Raw genomic sequence first — 18,926 nt, forward strand, 5'->3', positions numbered from 1 at the left:
CACTTGCTACATTGAATTTCAAACAACGTCATCTTAGTGATCTGCTATTAATCAATGTCTGTTGCTCATACATAACTTCAACTTGATCTACAGTACACATTAAAATATTGCTTGAGGATATTACTCAATTTACAATAAGCTATTCACTGTTAACATACGGAAGTCTGCGGTGGTGGAAAGAGTACTAGAATGTTCTACTTAAGTAAAAGTATTGTTACTTTGCTGATATTTTACTTAAGCAGAAGTAAAAGTACTGGTGTGAAAATTACTGAAGTAAAAGTAAAAAGTAGATCTTTTAAAATATCCTCAGAGTAAAAGTTACTGAGTTACTTTTTAGAAAAGAGAACATTGTTAGCTGTGATCTTTTCCATGCAACTCTAAAAGCAGAGAGTACAGAGTTCAAGCTTGATCCTTTTAACTGGAAAGTTTGGAAATTATAAAATAAAGTGCACAAACAAAGTAAAACCATATTACTCTTCTCTTCCTTGCCGACTGATTGTTCACTGTGAATGGCTCCACAATTTGTCAATTTACGTTGATTCCGTTTCATACAATACATACAATACAATTAATACAATTTTTGAAGAAATGTTTTCTCTGCAGCTGTAAAGTCCGTAAATAACGTTTGTTAACTCTAAACTCAAAGTCAGAATCATCAGTAATTATTGTGGTAAGCTTTATTTATATAGCAGTTATCTAAAAGCAGAGCTTACAACATGCTTTACAGCAGGGCCTCTCCAATGTTTTCATGCCACGGACCCTCAGTAGACACATTATAGCCCACAGGCCCCCATTTGATAAGATACGGTCCCAGGGATCAATATGGGCAGATTATTGTTGTTGATTTAGTATTGATAAAACTGTATGTACATGTGAAGATAATAGTGACTGGTGAGGGTGAAACCTAGGATTACAATACTCACTCCTATACATTATCTAGTTGTCATCATTTGTAGTGAATTACATTACAGTGATTAAACTATTTCTCATGTTGCTGGGGACCCCTAGATCACTTCAAGGACCCATGGGGGTCCCAAGACCCCACTTTGAGAACCATTGAACTACAGGAAGTCATAAAAACAAGAATAGCAAAATATATAAGGATTACCTAAAATCAATCAAATCCCACATTTGCCTACAGCAGAACTGCACAGAACCTGACAGAGCTGCACCCAGTAGGTGAAGGTACTGCAGTTATATGCTTGGCCACAAGGTGGCACATGTGTATCATAATCCTTGTTTCCTAATGCCCTAGTGGTTTTTCTTTATTAAGATTCAGCCAGGCATAACAATAAAAAATTTTCAAGTAGTCTATACATTTTTCAGAGTATACAAATAATAACACTGATAATAATAAAGGGCAACCAAATTCTTGTAAAAAAAAAAAAACCAGACTAACAGATGACATCAATTACAGTTCATGAATGGATCCCTATTGAAGTTTCCTCACCCCTGATAAAGACAGATATAAAACCCCTAAACATGCTCTGTATTTCTGGTTATATTGGACAGCTGGGGTATTGGAAATTAAACTGACTATGTGCAATATACAGTATATATACTGTATTTACATAGTCTTTATATATCACATCTTCCAAAGACAGTAGGCCTCAATATATTAACTTTTCAGTATATGCTGACAGTGCATTGTCCTATAGAGTGTGCATACCTAGCTTTACCAACCTGCACAAATTGGATTAGTTCAAGATACCAGAACTAAAAGGTTTTCCTAAATTTTGGATATATTTGAACAACTAAAATTGAAAACATCACTTAACAAAATGAGATAAGATGTCTTGCTCCTCAGTTTATTTTAGTAGTCAGTAGCCACAGATGATAGACCCAACATATAAAAGCCATATCCTACAGACTGATCCTTTTAATCATCTGACTGGACACCACTCTACCTGGAGATGTCCTGCAGGGCGATGGGATTCATTTTTAACCCCGACTCCTTGAATGTACAGTATGTCCTAGTTGAAAACAGTGCAGCTCTACATCTGTGCTGTGGGAGCTTAGGCCTTCTTGCCATGTCATCAGAAACTGTGCTAAGGAGGAAGTGTCAATATACCAGGTTAGTCAGTGGTGATTATTGCTGGGAGTGACCATAGAAACTGTGGCAAGGGCCTTTACAGGACACTGGGACCAGCAGGGAGACATGGGACCCTCATCTAGACTAGACCTCCTTATCTCTAAAAGTCATATGTGTGTATACTGTAATATAGCTGATGTCTCAATTACATACAACTCTTGGGCCTAAGTAAAACAAATTAATTCATGGAAAAATAACTCTGTAAAAAAAGAAAATGCTTTGTGTTTCAAAGGCGAATTCCAATATGTTATGGTATATGTTCTATTCTATTCTATTCTATTCTATTCTATTGTGTTCTGTCCTGGTCTGTTCTGATCTGTTCTGGTCTGGTCTGATCTGTTCTGGTCTGGTCTGATACACTGAACAGTCCTTGGTTTTGAACATAATACTGTATATTTGTGTTTCTGTTTAGTCTGCTGTCAGACAGTAGGCCTCATCTGTACTATATGAGATTATGTTATGTTTTGTCCTGCAGCTAGAGTGTCAACCCTGTACTGTGCAACTGTCTTGTAATGTGTCAACATCACTTAACCAAGTCAAACTCATTGTGTACCTGTTGAATAGAAGTGATTCTGATTACCTCTGTTTTCTGCTTTGATGCTGAATCAATTGATATCTCATTCAAGGTCTTCAAATTAAAGATCCAGTCTAAATATATTCCCCTTGAAATTTGTTATAGGCCTATTATACATACAATAAAGATATTATTCGATTCAACAAGCAGCAAAATGACTAGAAACATGTCTTAAGTTTGAATTGATTTTCCCTTTCTCAGTCCCAAAACTGAGTGTTTCCTCCTCCAGAGGTAAAGGAGGATGCTGATAAGATGACAGTCTAAGGTGAGGACACCTGTAGCCTCGTTATCATGCAGTAGGCTACACTGCAAAAAATGTCCATCTATACAAGACATTTAGTCCCATATTTAGTCTTAAAATCTCTTATTTCTTTTTTTTTTTTTTTAAACAACTGAATAATTCTGCCAGTGGGAGGTTAGATACTTCCACTTGTTTTCGATTCAGTTTCGTTTGTTTAATGAATTATTTTGTGTCAACATCTCGATACAAGGCAGATCACTCCATAGGCTAGTATAAAGAAAATGACATTTCAATAAAGAACAATTATGGAAACAAGTTGATCTGCATTGAGAAGAAGATAAATTATCTCACCCACTGGCAAATAACCCCCCCCCCCAAGATTTTAAGATTTAATAGGCTACTAGACTACTTGATATACTGTAGCCTATATAGATGGATATTTTATTTAGGCTACAATATAACCTAAAGCCTAATATTTCTGTTCATTAACAAAATACCATTTAAGTTCCCTGGCGAGTTTAAATCCAGATGCTCCTTTTAGAAATCAAAACTCATTTTATGTACAGAAATGGATTGATTTTCCGCTCATTTTCCGTTTGATAGTGGGCCATCCAGCAAATCAAAGCTGCGACGTGGAGCCAATGAGGAAGCCCTCCTAAATCCAGTCGGCCTACGTCAGCGTGAGGTCGCCCAATCCCGACAGAAACACCCCCTCCGCTCTCTGTTTTCCCCTCTCAAAGTTTTGACTTTTGATGCAATAGACACTGGAAACAGATGATAATGTTTTATTATCTCAAAGAGCTTCTTGAACACAGAAGAGAAAGTGTCTTTTTTTTTATCGTCCGGTTTCACGCAAACCTCTTTGAAGCTCAAGTGATCAGGGACGGCGTGGGAAATTACTGCCGCCGATGAACGACATTTATATTCGATGCTTCTTTGCAGTTTGAAAAAAATCGGGATTTCGCAGGCAGTTTTCGCCTGTAATGGGCATCGAAACTAAGTCAAAAGAATAGTGGATTTTCTTTTTGTTTAGACGTCGTTTTCAGTGTGGACACTGCCAGGTGCGCGGCACCTAAAGCAAAGAGAATTCTCCTTGAAAGGCGGCTGACCATCCCGGATAATTCAGAAAAGCCTCCAGTCCATTCGGTGTTGGTTATGTTAGCCGTGGGTCAGATGGACGGGTCCCGACAGAGCGCCTTCCTCCTCAGCACCCCTCCTTTAGCAGCTCTGCACAGCATGACCGAGATGAAGACCCCTCTGTACCCGGCCTACCCCCTGTCCTCCAGCGGCCCGGTGTCGTCTACCTCACCCGCCACCACCTCTCCCAACCCGGGCGGCATGGCGGTGTCCTCCCCGGGGATCAAAAGCTCCTCGGGACTGTCGTCGGGTCTCGGCTCGCCCCAGCAGTGCGCCGCCGCCACCCCGCACGGAATAAACGACATCCTCAACCGTCCCTCCATCGTCGCCGCCTCCGGGGCCGCGGTGGCCGTCGCCGCCTCCTCGTCGGCGGGGATTTTGACAGGACTGCCCCGGTTCAGCAGCCTCAGCCCGCCGCCGCCTCCCGGACTTTACTTCAGCCCCGGCGCCGCGGCGGTGGCGGTGGCCCGGTACCCGAAGCCCCTGGCGGACCTGCCGGGCAGGACGCCGATCTTCTGGCCGGGAGTCATGCAGAGCCCGCACTGGAGAGACGCCAGATTTGCATGCTCACCTCGTAAGTGTGTTTGTCTGGACTCACTGGGCCAAAAAAAAAACAACAACAACAAAAAAAACGAATATTAATTTCTCATAAAATTAAATAAACAAAGACAAAATTCATGGTGTAAGGGATTTTCTTATTCTCAGTTATTCCATGCAATGGGAATGCTGGATGGAATTGACCTATGTTGCAATAAAGTTACTAATAATGAAAAATAGTAGGCCTACAAAAAAAAAGTCAACTTAAAAGGCTGTAATTGTTTTTGGTAATGCATTTTCACTGAGTTCACTTCTTTATGATTTCAGATCAGAATTCCGTGTTACTGGACAAAGATGGGAAAAGAAAGCACACGCGGCCCACGTTTTCTGGACAACAAATCTTTGCGCTGGAAAAGACTTTTGAACAAACCAAATATCTCGCTGGGCCGGAGAGAGCGCGACTGGCTTACTCTTTGGGAATGACAGAGAGCCAAGTGAAGGTAAAAAAAATGCAACAAACAAACACAACCAAACTAAAAAAATACAAAACAAAACACATCCTGCATGTCTCCTTTTTTTATATTGTCTCCCCACTAAAAAAGATTAGAATTATGCCCTATTGTCATATTTGGAAGACATTTCACTATTTAATTTGTAATCAATTAATAATAATTCCAGGAAGGGAAGAATTAGGAACACTGTGAGCATATAGCCTAAATATTTTTTTTTCCACATGCCATATTTCATAAGCTTATTCACGTTTTCCAATATGAATGGAAAATTAAAATATAAACAAAAACATGTGAATAAGAGGAATAGCCTATTACAATAATTGCCCATATATAAGGCCTTTATCACAATGAGGGCATGTGCTGCATTGCATGCTCTGTTACTCCTGTCGATGGATTTAATAAATGTTTAACCTAAACAAATGAGATTTTATGTCACTATGGGGCCACAATTCTAATACCTTTATTTTTGAAAGACTGTTTATTTTATTTGAATATATCCCGCAGAGCATGTGTACTGGCAATTAACCTGTATGGACCTAGATGGGTGTCACAGAATGAAAGTATTCACTGTTCCTCTCTCGCTTTAGGTGTGGTTTCAGAACAGAAGGACTAAATGGAGGAAGAGGCACGCGGCCGAGATGGCCTCCGCGAAGAAGAAGCAGGACTCGGAGACGGAGAGGCTGAAGGGCGCCTCGGAGAACGAGGACGACGACGACGACTACAACAAACCTTTGGACCCTAATTCGGACGACGAGAAAATCACACAGCTGCTGAAGAAACACAAACCGGGCAACTCTCTGCTAATCCACACGTCAGAAAATGACAGCTCATAGATTTTGGGGTATGGGGGGGGTGGGTGGGGTGGGGTGGAGAGGAGAGGGGGGGGGGGGGTGGAATGAAATGAATGAACTCTCGGAGTCGTGCATATTTTTTAGGGCCTACCCCACTTTTTTCTCCCAAAAATTTCCACGTTTTTTCTTTTTTTTTTTTTTTGCACGACGATGGAAGGAGGAGAGGAAGAGAGGAGGAAAAAAACAGAGGAAGAGCAAGTTTTATGGCCAAAACACGGACTCTGCAATTTTATTGAAGTTTTCAACAAGAAGATGGTACTTACTTGTAAATATAAACGTGAGTTGTATTCCATAGAAATTATACTGCTGTGAATAATTTATGTGTAAAAAAACACAAAAACAAAGTTTGTTTTGTATAGACCGCACTGCTGAGTGTTTCAGTTGAAAATGCTCTGACGTAAGCATAACATTTTATTCGTTTTTATTTTTTTTTTTACAAAGTTGACATTTAGCCTACGTTGCATTTCATTCCATAGTGACATTATACCTTAAAACGTAGGCTACATATGTTTGTGTGATAATTAGGCCTATGCATTTCTTTGACACTAAAAAGAAAAAAAAATATCCCAACAAAATTTTCACCTCCAGCGGGTCACTGAAGACCCGCACACATACCAATCTTTATTTCTCAAATCTGGAGGAGAATTTTAACACATTACCTGTACATAGAAACTGGTTGTGACACAATTGTGCATTTGTAACATACACCTGATGGTTTCTCCCCCGCGGCAAACTATTTCCTCACACACTTTATTTATATGTTTTAAGTTCGTAACAGTGACTGAATCCTGCACAGTTGTGTATCGCAGGTTAATGTAATGCACTTTTATTTAATAAAAACACTCAAATGCATGATTGTTGTCGAGGTCTTCAGATATGATCGCCTGTTTGAGTGTAAAACCCTCGGCAGGCATCCTAATTAATAGAGGGACAATATCAATTAATAACAGACAAAACACCCAATGCATCATGGGTGTTTTACTATCTATATTCTCCTCTATATTTATAATATGGTTCATTATTCAACTCTTTTCTATTTCCTTTGCAATTTTATTATTAGGCTACATATTATCACATTATGCTACAGGTTAATATGCCTAGTTTAGGCAACTTTAACAACAACAACAACAACAACATGATGATGATGACATTATCATGATTATAATCACTAATATTAATATTAATAGCCTATTATTATTATCATTATTATCATTATTATTATTGTTACTGCAGTATTTTTTTTCAAATAGCTTTCTGATCTAGTGTGTCTACATGCGCGTTTTTTTGGTAAAATATTAAGTTATTTATTATGTTATTTATTATACCTGGGTTACAGCAAATCAGTCAAGCAAAATAAAGTTTGAGGGTCAAACCAACAAAAAACATTTTACAGTTTAGGACGCAGGTACAGCTACAACGTAAAGTACCAAAGTAAAAAAGTATCAAAGTAAAAAAAATTTTTTCATATAGCCTAAAAGAATATCAAACCTACATAGGCTACATATAGGCTATAAACATATATTCTTGTTTGTGAACCAAGTGGAATATCGAGGCTGTTATTTTTTTTTTTTACTGGCAATAAGGAAGGAACCAATAATATTCACTTACGTTTATGTGCGTCTAAAGATTCACATGATTTCATCAGCTCTTGCTTTCTAAATTGGAAATCACTCAACCGATTTGCAGCCAGTTCTAGCGATATTTAATTTATCAGATGTGGATCCAGATGTAATATTGGCCAAGTACTGCGGTCTCTCTGCTGCTACTGGATTTGTGTCTAATCAGAAAGTAAGTGAAGGGCCACTTGTGATTGAGTCTGCAGTGCAAAAAAAATATTTATGAACGAATAACGAAAAAAAAAAAGAGGAACAGTTAATGGGAGTAGGAGAGACTAGAATAAATAACTGCCTGTAAACGACAAATGAGGAGGTTGACGGTTATTTTGAATTTGGATGACAGCTACGCATCGCGCGACCATTTATCATTTATCTCCCTTGTGTCAGCCTACTATTGGCAACAATTAGCCTAGCCTCGGCTCCACTACACATAACACCTTATAGCCTAATGCCAGAGACTTTTTTCTTTTAGATATTATTTGATCTTATTTTATTTTTAGATATTTTCCCTTGAGATGCTCATTAGCCTCCACCTACATTGTGCCCACAAAACTTGCAGCTGATCTCTCTTGCACGCGCGGTTTGTAGCCTAGCTATTAGTGCAAACTGTCTCAACCTGAAGACTTATGCACAGCCCAGCATTTGAATAGTCTACATCGTTGTTGTTTTTTTTTTTTAATTTTTTAAATTTTATTTATGAGCCTATAAACAGCAGGAGAGATAGCAATTGTAGAAGCTTCAGCGTCACAGGTCGTGAACTTCAAAACGTGAAGGGTCGACTGTCAGGTAGGCCTCAAAGTGTGTGTGTGTGTGTGTGTGTGTGTGTGTGTTTGTGCCCCACAAGATGAGGGTTGTTGATGACAAGTAGGGCAAGATAAGTTGCAATTTCACATCATGCAGTGGTGGAAGAGTCTTTATTGTCTTTTTGCTCAGTATAATTGAATTGCTAATTAATTGAAATTATTTGTAATCAATTAATTCATCTTAATTCAATTTACAGTACTTGCATATTGAACATTTGGGATTGTAGTAAATCCCATAGGCCTTATTGTTTGCTCTTTAGTCTATGATAATGAACACAGAAATATGATTTCTACAGCATGTCAACTGTTCTTTCTCATTCAAAGATTTGTCCTCTCCCTTATTCTGTGCATTTTTGGAAACCTGTGATGGGAATCTGGATGCATCTGGAACTTTTGCTATTCACACAGGCCTCATACTGTGTTCCTCCTATAGAGAAAACCAGTTCAGTGTTGAACGAGGACCAAACCCCTCCAAAGCTCACGAGACCAGCAAACTGGTGACCGGTGTGCAAGACGACACGAACGCACCTTGTCCCTTCCTGTAAAACAGAGCATGATAAAAAAAACAAAAAACAGTCCCGCTCACGCTCAGTGCCGGCTGTAATGGGGTTGGCGTGAAGCAATATCGCGTTATTGGCGTTGAAAAGATGTGCTGCGGTTGGGATCTCTCCCTGTCACGGAGGGGTCAGTCCAGTGTACGCTGCTTGTCATTCTTGCTGCTGCCGCTACATTTCAATTTTCTTTTTAATACCTGCGCTGTTTAATATCGGCCCACGGAGCAGCCAGCGCAGGACCTCTGATGGAATTTTGAATGAGAAATTAAACACAGGGAGGAGGGAGGGGGGGGGGGGGGTACGAGAACAACAGACGTCCAGAAGTTCTCTTGAAAACCAGCTGAACATCACCCCACACGATTCCTATTTCGCCACGCATCCACTACGCTTCCCAGATGCCGTTGAGGTCTTCTCGGTGAGGTTCGCCGCGTTCTCCGAGCTCCAGGTGGGGGGGTGGGGGCGGGGAGTTAACAAGGTTTCTGCTCGCTCCAGGTGTGGGGAACATTGGTTTTATGTGTTCCAGGTGTAGTGAACACGGGCTCGGGGCCCCCCCTCTGGGGACCGGCTGCAGCATCTGTTGACTGACTGCTCTGCCAGCCTGCCTGCCTGCCGGCGTTCTCTCTAAAAATGCCCTCTGCCAACCAGCCACCGCTATCTTATGCCACAGTCTTCTGCACCTCTCAATCTAACATCTAGGAGGAGGAGGAGGAGATGGTGGAGGTGGTTAAGGGGAAAGATTGAACCCTGCTGAAGCTTGGAATAGCATAGGAATAGGACACTAAAGGTAGATTATGTGCTTTTTCTGATAAATTGTAGGCTATTTGTAGGCTACCATTGGGGTAGATCACACAGAAATGGAATGGCCCTACCTGTTGTCTCCCCCGCTAAATCGTTGCCTGTTTGCCGGTGTGACTAATGTGTTGGTGTTAGCCAATCTTTATAAAGAGCCCATTGACAGGCTCTCAGTTGACCATGTAGTACAAGAGATTACACACAAGGACATGTGTCACGAGGGGGGGGGGGGGGGGGGGGGGCGGCGGATCCCATAGCATGAATTGTGGCTCGCATTTGCCTGCAGCCTTATCTCCCTCTAACCCCCGCTTGGAGCCCTGTGATAAGGAGCGCCTTGGGATCCCCCCATTATGAGAAGCTAACAGGCCACACAGCAGCAGCCTCCTCTCTCGCTGCTGTGACGCCGCTCCCATTTCTTCCCTTTTACCACACATTCATGGTTGAGTGAAAACATTGTGTGACCCGCCGCTCCGCAATGTGCCACGTTCTAGAAGAATGTAATTCATTCCTCCGGCATTACGCTGCTCACTGAGCGCAATAATCATTGGCCCATAGGGTATGGAAATAAAGTCAATGTTAATTGCTCTGTCTGCTTGAGCAAGTTAATGACAACTTATGTCAATCATTAACTGAATCCCAGGGTGTGTGAGATTTGAACGCAGGTGCTCCCCCAGCAGAAGATCTCACCTGCTGCGTCGGTGCTTGAGCGCATACTTATGAATGTGCATCTGATGGATGAGATATAATCTTGAGCCTTTGCCTTGGCGGCGTTATCACCGCGTCCCCTTAGCACTGTGTTCGGCAAAGCCCCATTCAAGTATTTATTCTGAGATAATCTCCTTTAATGATGTTTCACCTCTCTGCCTCTGTCAAAGGAACTCATCCTGTAGTAGCTTATGAACAGGTGTGAGCAGCGAGTTATAGGTAAACACAGTAACTACATATTAATACCTAATCCCTGCTCAGATGACAGCGCAGTGGAGTAAAGGGGTGATTTGTTGCACGACTCATTGTTTTACGGTACAGCCTCGCTTTTTCCCATCACTCTTATCTGTCCCTGAAAAAAAAAAGAAAAGAAAGACAAACTATTGTGATTAATTAGGAGGCTGAAGTCTGTCATGGCCTCAGCCAAGGATGGACGCCGGTGAAATGCTAGGTGTTATTTCTCCGGCTGGGGAATGAGGGGGAAGGCAAGGGTAGGCCGACGCTAAGTAATGACAAAATGAGCACCTTCAGTAGACTCTGGCCGTGAAAAAAACTGCCCTCATCACCTGAGTCTTTTGTTCTGAATTTTATTAGCACTAGCCACGCTAAAATAACCTGTTAACACGTATCATAGTGCAGCAATAATAACCTCCTCAATCATATTTTAAAAGTCACGTCAAGGCGGCCCGGCGTAATTCATCTCTATGCAAATACCTCAGTGTCAGCCCATTAGTGTGTTGCTAAGGGGTTTTATTAAAATGCATTCTTCCCCACTCTCTTTTTACTCAGGACTAATAAAACACGAGTCCCGTTGCACAAGAATTATAGCAACTATTAGGGTAACATATGGACAGCATGCACTCTGAAAATAAAAACCAACAGATAAAGTGGCAGGGTCAGGGTGGGGTGCAAACACTTAGGAAATGGCAGTGAAGTAATAGATTCTGCCCTGGCTGTCTAAGGAGCCCTGGTCTGCCATGGAAATCAAAGCCTGATTATACATTCATTTGGGTCTGGGACCCCCCCCCCCCCCAACCCACACACACACACACACACACACACACACACACACACACACTCACAACACACCTCCCCCTGGACAGGAATTACTGCCATCACAGAGTGTTCCTGTGTAATGAATTAAGAAGACAGTAAAAAGGTGATAAACTGCATTGCGCCTTTAATGAAATTAAAACAATGGAGACTGATTCATTCACTGATGGGGATATAGACTGCAACGTGCTGCAGATACAGGCTGTTGTCCAGGTACACAGAGGCTTTGTATATAAGCTTATATACAGTAGATCATGCTGATTGGAGCTTGTGATGCAAGCAGTACTCACAGTATTCTGTTACATCACCACACAGCCATCTTGGTAGGAAAATGACAGGTGATTGTAATAAATTAACAGGTGATTACAATCAAATGACAAACACAGCCAATGAGCTGTGTGTATTGTAAAGCGCCATATTGGTAGGAAATGCATGTGACATCATGAGAATACTATGAATACTGTATGTAACAGGGGCAAAGGATTAGGGATATGAGGAACTCTTATGTTTGTTTTGACACCTTTTGATACATTAGACCAGAATATAAATACTGTATTCACCATAGACAGGTTGGTAATGTAATGTCTACATGATTGTGCTCCACTAAACAGCTGTAATCGAAAGACAGGACAAGTGTAATCTGTGTGCTCAGCAGTAATGACAGGATAAACCTACAGCAGGTCTGCAGAGCATATTCACACAGACAGACCTGTACTTATCTTGAGGGGCTGTAGGGAGGACTGATGAGCCCCCACCCTCCTGATTATCTGTCATTTAACGGTTTATCAAAGTCAGAGGATCCTGTCATGCTTGTGTGAACGGTGAATTTTTCTATTTTATGGAGTCATTAATTTCATGTGGATCATTAGCCTCCATACAGATCCCTGTTTTGACAAATGCAGCTGGTGAATTATGCACACAATGTGCTTCCTTAGGCTGCCAGCGGCCTACCGCTGAATGCATCACATGATAAACAGGGAGTGCCCCATCACATTACCCAAATGTGTTTCAGGGGGTGTCTCTGCCCGGGCCCGTCACTCCATTACAGAGACGGCTCACTCAGTAGCGACCATATGACACATGTGACCATTGACAAGCTTTTCAATGTGATTGTCGGTGCATCTGGGGGAAACAACATTAAATATTAGGCACAGGGATGAAAAATGAAGCAAAGGTGAACATCCCTTCACACAGAAATATGATGACATCTTTTTACAGGGAACCATGATATTTTGCGGGAATAAAGAATTGACATTTAAGAGGCATTTTGTTGAAAAAGTGCATATATTTCTCAGTGCATTTTGGACACACCGCTTGTTCATTTAAATTACTTTCAAAAAGATTGAAAAAAATCAATTACAACCACACATCTGCACTACATTAGTGACCCAGTGCAGATATAATTTCCCTAATTTTAAAAGGGCACTTAAGCAAAATAACAAAGTTGATTAATTTTGCCCACAATCTCACACATATGCCAAAACTGCAAACTGTCTTGTCGTTATTTATTTAGTTTGAGAGTCATTGAGAGTTAATGAGTTGAATTTGTCCTCAGAGTGATGTTATACGGAGGGCTCATACTGTAGTTAGTTTTAAATACAGTGAAATGATGCAAATGAAAAAAAGAAGAATAGCACAGGCTAAAGCCTCACAGAGGTATGTTCAGTGGGAAAATTAGTTTTCAGGTTAATAAGGTGTTTTATGTCCTTAAGGTTTTTCAGGAATTCAAATCAAAGAAAGCATAACAACTAAATATTTAATGGACTGAAGACCATTGAAAACCCAAAGGCCGTGCCAAAAATAGTTTCAAATGTAGGAACTCCACCCTAAAACAGGATTCAGATATATTTATCTTGTCTTCATTTCTCAAAGCTGAAACATACAGAGCAAGATAATTTGTTATATCTACAAGCATCGCTTTCTGGACCGGCTCCATTGACAATGAACAGGAGACCAACTTCACTCAGTGTGACACTGTGACAATATCTGGGTTTGGTGATTTTCTGGTTCAGAAATGTACTATGAAATTAAGTTCATGTGGGTGTAAAACCTCAAAACAATTTTATGATTCCACAGAGTTAGTCTCCTATTCATTGTTATACCTGAGGAGCATAATTACATGGCTGTGCCTTGTACTCATAATCACAGTAAAGAACAACATGCTAAACATTATTATGGCTTTTATGCAGTGGTTACCAATGAATGTGTACTACATTCAATATTTTTTAATTTTTTAATATAAATACATGTCAATAAAAAACACAGGGGAAAACATGAAAGACTGCTGATTAGCTCCCTGGTTGGCACTTTATGGGGATTATCAGCATGATTGGAACATGCCATTGACCAATCAGATTGCTTGGCTACCTGTTGTAAAATGTTGCTGATCTTTGCTCTCAGGTGAAAACCTTACATCTCCAAAATGTCTTTTTTTCCACAAACCAAGAAAAACTGCCTTGTATTTAGCTTGACAAACAGGCATTTTTGAGGTTATTTGAATGGTTTTGGAAAGATTTCAGAAAAAGACAGAGGAGCATATAACCTTTCAACTGAAATTTTAACATGAAAATCACCAAAATTGGAGTTACGAGATTTTCACCCGGAAGCAGCGTTATCATCGTTATCATATCAGTGTTACCAAAGTTGTCAATATTAACAACTATTGATTGAACTGTCCAAAATATTACAGATAACATATGTGAGTTCTGTTTTAGTGCAGATCTTCCCTTCAAGGGAGAGGCAGGAGCATGAACTCCAGTCAGCCTCATTTTGCCAAGCGCTAATATCCGAAATGCTTCTTATGACCTACTTATGAAGTCAACCTTAGAGAATCTATTGATCTGAATGCCAAATGATTTGATGTGTCTGTGCCAAATCAGAGCGGAGCGAGAAGAGAGAGGGACTTAAGTGCATGGGGTCTGACCCCCTCGCTCTCCTCCCTCTCGCTCCCCTCATGACCAGACGCTTCCCGGGGGTCACAGGCCAGAGGTCATTCACCCACCCAAGGTCGCGCCGCATTAACATTGCGGAGGAGTTAATTCAATTTCGAGACAACGGGGCTTATACACAAAAATGAAATCCTTTTAAACTGCGGTTGATTTGGAACGGCGACGGGGAGAGCTAATCGAATGAAACTCCGATTTAACTGCCAAAGTATTTTCTCTGCGTATTTAATCAATACTTAAGACTCATAATACCCCGGGTCACCGACAGAGAGATTTCCATAATCGATGAGAAGAGGTTCTCAAGTTCAGCAGGTTATTGTGCTCTCCCTCCCTCCTCATTTTTCATAGAGTTATTTATTGTCAGGGTGTCTGTCAGACAGTGGAAATACTGCAGGAGCCCAGGAGGTGCGGCGGGACACTCAGCTGTGTCATTTCGCTGGGTAAACCACTCAGTCTGCGTGGCCCTTTCCACCGGAGGTCACCGGCAGAGCGCTGCTGCTATGGACTTTGGTTCTGGCTTGACCTGACTCAGATGCTTTTTTTTTTTTTTTTGGTGGACTTGTGGTGAACCTGTACTTTCCTGACCCCTCGCAGCGGGAACCCCTGCTGTTTTAGTGAGGCAGCGGGCATATTTGCATCGATAGGAGGGATGGACATTGCGATCGGTGGGCTAATACTGTTATTTAGACTGGGGGCTGCATGGTACAACAGTGGAGAGATGCCTGTTCTCCCAGCATGAATAAGCATTGCATACCCACGCTTTCCTCCAAATCACTCCTATAGCCTTTCCCCCCCCACTTCTACTTTTGATTTTATTTCATTTTGTTTGATTTTTACAAGCGCTAATAAAACACATTTTGATACCCGGAGCCGTTAAAGTGTAAAGAGCCTCCACAAAACGTCCCCGTCACCGGCCTGCCAATAAAAAATGAAACCCCATTTAAGCCAATGGAGGTGCAGCAGTGTGTCTGCGGTCAGTCAATAAACCAAACAACCGGGCCGGGCAGGTCGGATCAGGCTGTGCAAGCCTCGCGGTGGAGACAACAAGGTCACGGAAGAAATGGGCAGGAAAGCTTCAACAGACACAAAGAACAATCCAATTTAAATATCAATATGTTTTCCTCTCTGTGGGTTATTTGTTATAGCTAATGCTACAATCATGACCTCTTCTTGGCTCGTCGGGAACTTTTGCATCGACTCATAAAGCGAGTACTTTGGAAATGCTTTATATTCATTTGCTAATTTTCCTCACACAAGTAATACAAAGTGATCCTGGACGAGTGTGTGTGTGTGTGTGTGTGTGTGTGCACGCGTTAGTGTTTTTGCCAGGGAGACTGAGGAGGTTTATTCAGCTTGTACATTTTTGTAAATCAACTGCTGCCCCTCTGTTCTTCATTAATGAAGAACAATAGGAATTGTTCTCTCATATAGACAGAAAAACCAAAGACTTGACTTGGCTGGGGTCCTAATCACACTCTCTGAGGAATTTGCACTAATGGGGCCTGGACTGTTTACCTCATAGTATGTGAGGGGAATCGGGATTTTGTGCTACTTGCACTACAGCTTTCAGGATGGGTCTGTTTCACCAGTGGAGCATCATTGGTTAGCTGATTAGTTATCTGAGCAAATAAGCCTGATTTACCGCTGCTTGTCTTGTAACTTTTTACGACTGAGCTGGATTTTCATAAGCTATATACCTGATGGCTGGAGGTGACGGGGTTAACAGGATCCTCTAGCCTCTGAGTGGAGAGACAGAGGCGCCTGTGCACCTCCTCAGCTGTTCAGGGTGACATAACTAAAGAGGCATTAACACCCAGTTGCGACATCGCTAAACAAACGCCGGGGCCTTGCCGAGCATGGGAAAATAGCATTATAGTCCTGGAGCGAATTGACCAGGAAAAACAAGGCACAATCTGAGCCTTGTGTGGAGCGCCCTGCCTCTACCCGATCTGCATGGACCTGACAACTTTCTATCATGTATACTAACTTTCCCAGGCAGGATCAGGTCCATAAAAGGGCCCTTTCCTGCGTCGGAGGTCATAAATCAGGGTGGCAGGGTCTTGCCTCTTTCCCACCTCTCTCCCAGTAGACACAACACGCAGACACTGGTCCCGTCTGTTCTCCAGCCGCTGGTCCAGGTCTCTCAGGTCTCTCAGGTCTGTGGCAGAAACAGACAGACGTATCTGATAGACTCTGCTAGGCTTGCTGCTCTGGGGTCAAATGGCATTCACTGGCTGCTGTTGGTTATAAATAAATAAATCACACAAATGAATAAATTACAGATATTGCAGATAGATAGAGAATGAGAGACTGTATTTTAGTATTTTTTATTCATATTTATTTTAGTATTTATAAAAAAAATTGTACATTTCTCCAGGCTGAAACTGTTGTTTCTTGGGAAAAGCACTTTAAGAACTGTGGTGATTTTCTGGAGGGTTTTTTTTGCCACAAATTATGACATTTTTCATAATTTCTTCACTAAACATCCTACATTTCTGGGCTATCTCAACATTTTCCAAGGCAAATAAAAAATAGAATGTTTTCCCTAAAAGTTTAAAAGAAGGAAAACAATGAGGTAAACTATGCCTTCTGCCATATTTGTCCATTATGTCCTGCTATTTTTACCATGTCCTACTCAAATTAACTTTTTGGCACATAATTCATAGGGAATAATGTGTATAAATAAAGTGTTTACAGCATGAACACATGCTTCTCCATAGGTGAGACACCTGGGTGTTTTCTGAAGGCATTGAGATGTTTCTTTGCTTGGACACCCGCTGCAGATCACCATCCATCATGTTTATTTTCATTAGGTACTCGTTTTGAAATCAATGTTTCATGATAGAACAATTGATGAAACTGGCTAACCCCTAATGGTTGCAAAACACGTTCCTGCACAGCAAAGTTGTCAGTGTTAAAAATCAGTCCACACCTATCAGAGTGGGTTAATGTAACACTTTTAGAGCCATATCAGCTCTATGAGTCGACATTTCTCAACATTTCTGTATGACTTTTAGGCTTATAGCCATAATTTGGCATCGTGACTGATTTTCAAGATCAGATTGAATTCACCTTCACTGTCAACTATCCAATAAATTAATAATAATTAATGAAAAAAAGTAATAATAAAAAATATTTATAGTTAGAAAGTACAAGTAAACATGTCACACATTCCATGACTTCAGCTCAAGAATCAAACGTTTTCATTTTTCAGACTTTTATCATACATGTCCACACTTACTGTGGTATCACCCATTTATAATTCATATCAGCCCGTGTCCAAAGTCAGTGTGAAAACCCTGACCAAAGCACTTTGGTCCTGCACGTCGGGGCTGTGGGGCTTGTGTTCAGACCATGGGACTGACCCTGACAGTGGCTGGCAGCTAATTCCCAGAGCCTCTTTGTTCATTAGAGCCCCACGTCTCCCTCCCACTGCTTCTGTCTCTGGCCCAGGGAGAGACCCCCACAGGGGCCCCTTTGTAATCCTATAAAGTGGAAAAATACCAATTTGTAACAATTTGTCTCACAGCAGTGTTTGGTGTTAAAGAGTGCTTTGGTTTCGCCCCTCTCTTACCGGCCAGGCAGCCCCCGTCACACCGACTCTACAGGAGATCCCAGCGGCTTCCCGTCACTGCTGCACGTCAGCATGGAGACATGTAAATCAGCGGTCAGCAACCGATGAAGAAGTTCAGTAGCATTGAAGGCAAATAATACTGAAGCTCAAATTTTTCGTGAGTAATTGGTATGTTTTTGTGATATTTAATTTTACTTCGATTTAGGTCTCTACTAAATTCTGCCATCTTCTCAGAAATAGCTTATAAGTCACCAGGAATAAAGACTGCAATCCCAAGTACAAAGGGCAGGACTGCATTTGTAGAATTGGAGATTTGATTACCATATCATCTTAAGGACAGATGAGGAATTTATAATATAATGATAAACAAATTATAATGATAATGGCATAGAGAGCAACAAGCTAGACATCCTTAAAGCAAACCATTATAGAATTAGATACTTATAGATCGATCCATTTTCCTTTCAGAGGACCCAGTATCAAACACGGTTACCTCTCTCTCTCTCTCTCTCTCTTTCTCTCTCTCTCTCTCTCTCTCACACACACACACACATTGGGCATAAATTACTGCTATTAAAAATCCTCGGGGTTAACATAAAGGCACAAGGGACACAAGTAATTAATAGTGGAGAATCTAATACAAAATGAGCTTTCCAGTGTTATTGGAGTGGTGCTGCTGACTTATTGATCAGTGAAAAGATCAAAACTCTGAGCGATGCAACAGCAGCTGCCTGGAAGAGACTGCTGCTGCTGACTCATGAAAATAAACAGCGTTTCATTGGTTTTTGGACCTCAGAAATACTCCAAGTTGCCAATCAGCAACATGTAATGAAAATCTGGAAAAGATTCTGCTACTCCTCCTCTAAAAATGATACTGGGTACGGGGGACATCCTTCATCAGGAGGAAATTTTGATAAAACTGATTTAAAAAACTGGTTTC

At 41.2% G+C, this 18,926-nt stretch overlaps 1 protein-coding gene across 1 annotated transcript; it reads left to right on the forward strand.

Moving 5' to 3' along the window:
* Positions 1-4,062: 4,062 nt before the first annotated feature.
* nkx6.1 (NK6 homeobox 1) lies at positions 4,063-5,926 on the forward strand. The gene is made up of 3 exons (XM_071547222.1): positions 4,063-4,618; positions 4,909-5,081; positions 5,681-5,926. The coding sequence occupies exons 1-3, from the start codon at positions 4,063-4,065 to the stop codon at positions 5,924-5,926; spliced, it is 975 nt and encodes a 324-aa protein (XP_071403323.1).
* Positions 5,927-18,926: the final 13,000 nt, after the last annotated feature.

The sequence above is a fragment of the Centroberyx affinis genome, unplaced genomic scaffold (assembly GCF_046629955.1).
Source record: "Centroberyx affinis isolate AG114_WGS23_722 - 3 ecotype Tasmania unplaced genomic scaffold, CSIRO-AGI_Caff_v1 ptg005729l_1, whole genome shotgun sequence".
Classification (NCBI taxonomy): domain Eukaryota; kingdom Metazoa; phylum Chordata; class Actinopteri; order Beryciformes; family Berycidae; genus Centroberyx; species Centroberyx affinis.

Excerpts from the sequence above, each read along its gene's own strand:
- nkx6.1 (XM_071547222.1), top strand. The coding sequence starts at position 4,063 with ATGTTAGCCGTGGGTCAGATGGACGGGTCCCGACAGAGCGCCTTCCTC. Across the intron at positions 4,619-4,908 it reads CAGATTTGCATGCTCACCTC|ATCAGAATTCCGTGTTACTG; the intron begins GTAAGTGTGTTT and ends TTATGATTTCAG. Across the intron at positions 5,082-5,680 it reads TGACAGAGAGCCAAGTGAAG|GTGTGGTTTCAGAACAGAAG; the intron begins GTAAAAAAAATG and ends CTCTCGCTTTAG.